This window comes from Colobus angolensis, unplaced genomic scaffold, assembly GCF_000951035.1.
Source record: "Colobus angolensis palliatus isolate OR3802 unplaced genomic scaffold, Cang.pa_1.0 Scaffold93, whole genome shotgun sequence".
In the NCBI taxonomy this organism is placed as follows: Eukaryota; Metazoa; Chordata; class Mammalia; order Primates; family Cercopithecidae; genus Colobus; species Colobus angolensis.
Genome location: NW_012123265.1, coordinates 3,277,035 through 3,278,591, shown reverse-complemented (window position 1 = coordinate 3,278,591; position 1,557 = coordinate 3,277,035). Strand labels below are relative to the sequence as shown.

The 1,557-nt window shown below is 36.9% G+C and overlaps 1 protein-coding gene across 1 annotated transcript in view; it reads right to left on the bottom strand.

Annotated features, from left to right (window-relative positions):
* Window positions 1-179: 179 nt before the first annotated feature.
* Window positions 180-1,557, bottom strand: part of CCDC79 (coiled-coil domain containing 79) — a 53,403-nt gene continuing 52,025 nt past the window's right edge. The window contains exon 18 of the mRNA XM_011932143.1: window positions 180-710. Within this exon, the coding sequence (XP_011787533.1) occupies window positions 487-710 (224 nt within the window). The 3' untranslated portion in view covers window positions 180-486. The remainder of the gene's footprint in view (window positions 711-1,557) is intronic.

Sequence of the window (1,557 nt, the reverse complement as noted above, 5' to 3'; positions counted from 1 at the left end):
GCCTCCCAAAGTGCTGGGATTACAGGCTTGAGCCACCGTGCCCGGCCAGGAAACGTTTTAATTAACAAAATGTCAAATATTGATTCAGTGTGTGGGAACCTTAAACAGCTTGGGGAACTATTCTTTCTGAATTCTAGGGAGGGACTTTTGTACCATATAAAAATACTAAAATCCAAATGTCTCACATAGTATTTAATGCAATATAATGTCAAATAATGTTTAAAGGCTGGTAATTCTTTTCTCTATGTCATTTAAGCTTAAGGAAAAATAAAAGCATATTCCTAAACAAGTGTTTGATCTTACGAAGGAATTTTCTTACTAATCTGTACACTGGAGATATATTTGCTTTATAAATCATTGTAGTAACTTGATGAGTTTCAGCATCACAAAAACTGTTTAATGAAAACTGTATCCTCATTTCTACATTCCTTCTCATGAGAGTTTAGAAAAATACTTTAAATGTTGTATCTTTCAAGGCACTGTATTTTAAAAATCCAAACTAAAGTGACAGTCTTCTTCCAAAGAAGAAGCTGCACACATGGGGCTTTTGGTCAGCTTGCGGTATTTGTGAGCAAGGTCCACAGCCTTCCGTCCTTGCTGAAAGGGGAAAGACCACAAAATTGAATTCCAGTGATTTCCCATTTTCTTAACTCCACTGAAAAGGCAATTTACTTCTTCTTCAGTAAAGTTTTTGCGAACTCTTCTTTTTTCTGTAATTAGGATTGTAGAATATATTAGTATTTGCTGAACAAAGGTCCTGAGATGCAAATAGGTGCTTATTTGGATATGCTTACCTTATACCTAAGGATATAGAGAAATGCCAGGGCTTCTCATCATGTGGTAACCCACTTCAATTTTAAAAACCTGTGTGCCTAATATTAAGCTAGTTGCTATCACTGTGACTTCTTCAGTAATTATAACTTAATTGATATAGTAATACAATATCTTCCAATCAAGAAACAACAGTTTATAAACATTTGATTGTTAATTCAACATTCCTGTGAGGACAGTTAACAAACAACTTACCGGCCAGGCATGGTGGCTCACACCTGTAATCCTAGCACTTCGGGAGGCTTAGGCAGGTGGATTACTTGAGGTCAGAAGTTCGAGACCAGCCTGGTCAACATGGCAAAACCCTGTCTCTACCAAAAATACAAAAAGTAGCCAGGCATGGTGGCGCATGACTGTAGTCCCAGCTTCTCAGGAGGCTGAGGCACAAGAATTGCTTAAACCCGGGAGGCAGAGGTTGCAGTGAGCTGAGATCGTGCCACTGCATTCCAGCCTGGGTAACAGAGCAAGACTATCTCAAAATAAAAAAAAAAATAATAAAAAACAGCTTGCATATCTTACAGTCTTCCCAAAGGGCTCCATAACTTGATAGAATAGAAAAGAATATCAACACTTGTTACTTTAAATATTAAGTTTGATATATTTCTAAGAATAAGGGTCTTTTGAAATTTGCTTTTAAAAACACGTGGTCAGCTAGATCAAAACTCAAAATATAGGCTGCACAATGGGGAAGGAAGTTTTTAACTATCTGGTTTTTAAGGAATACTT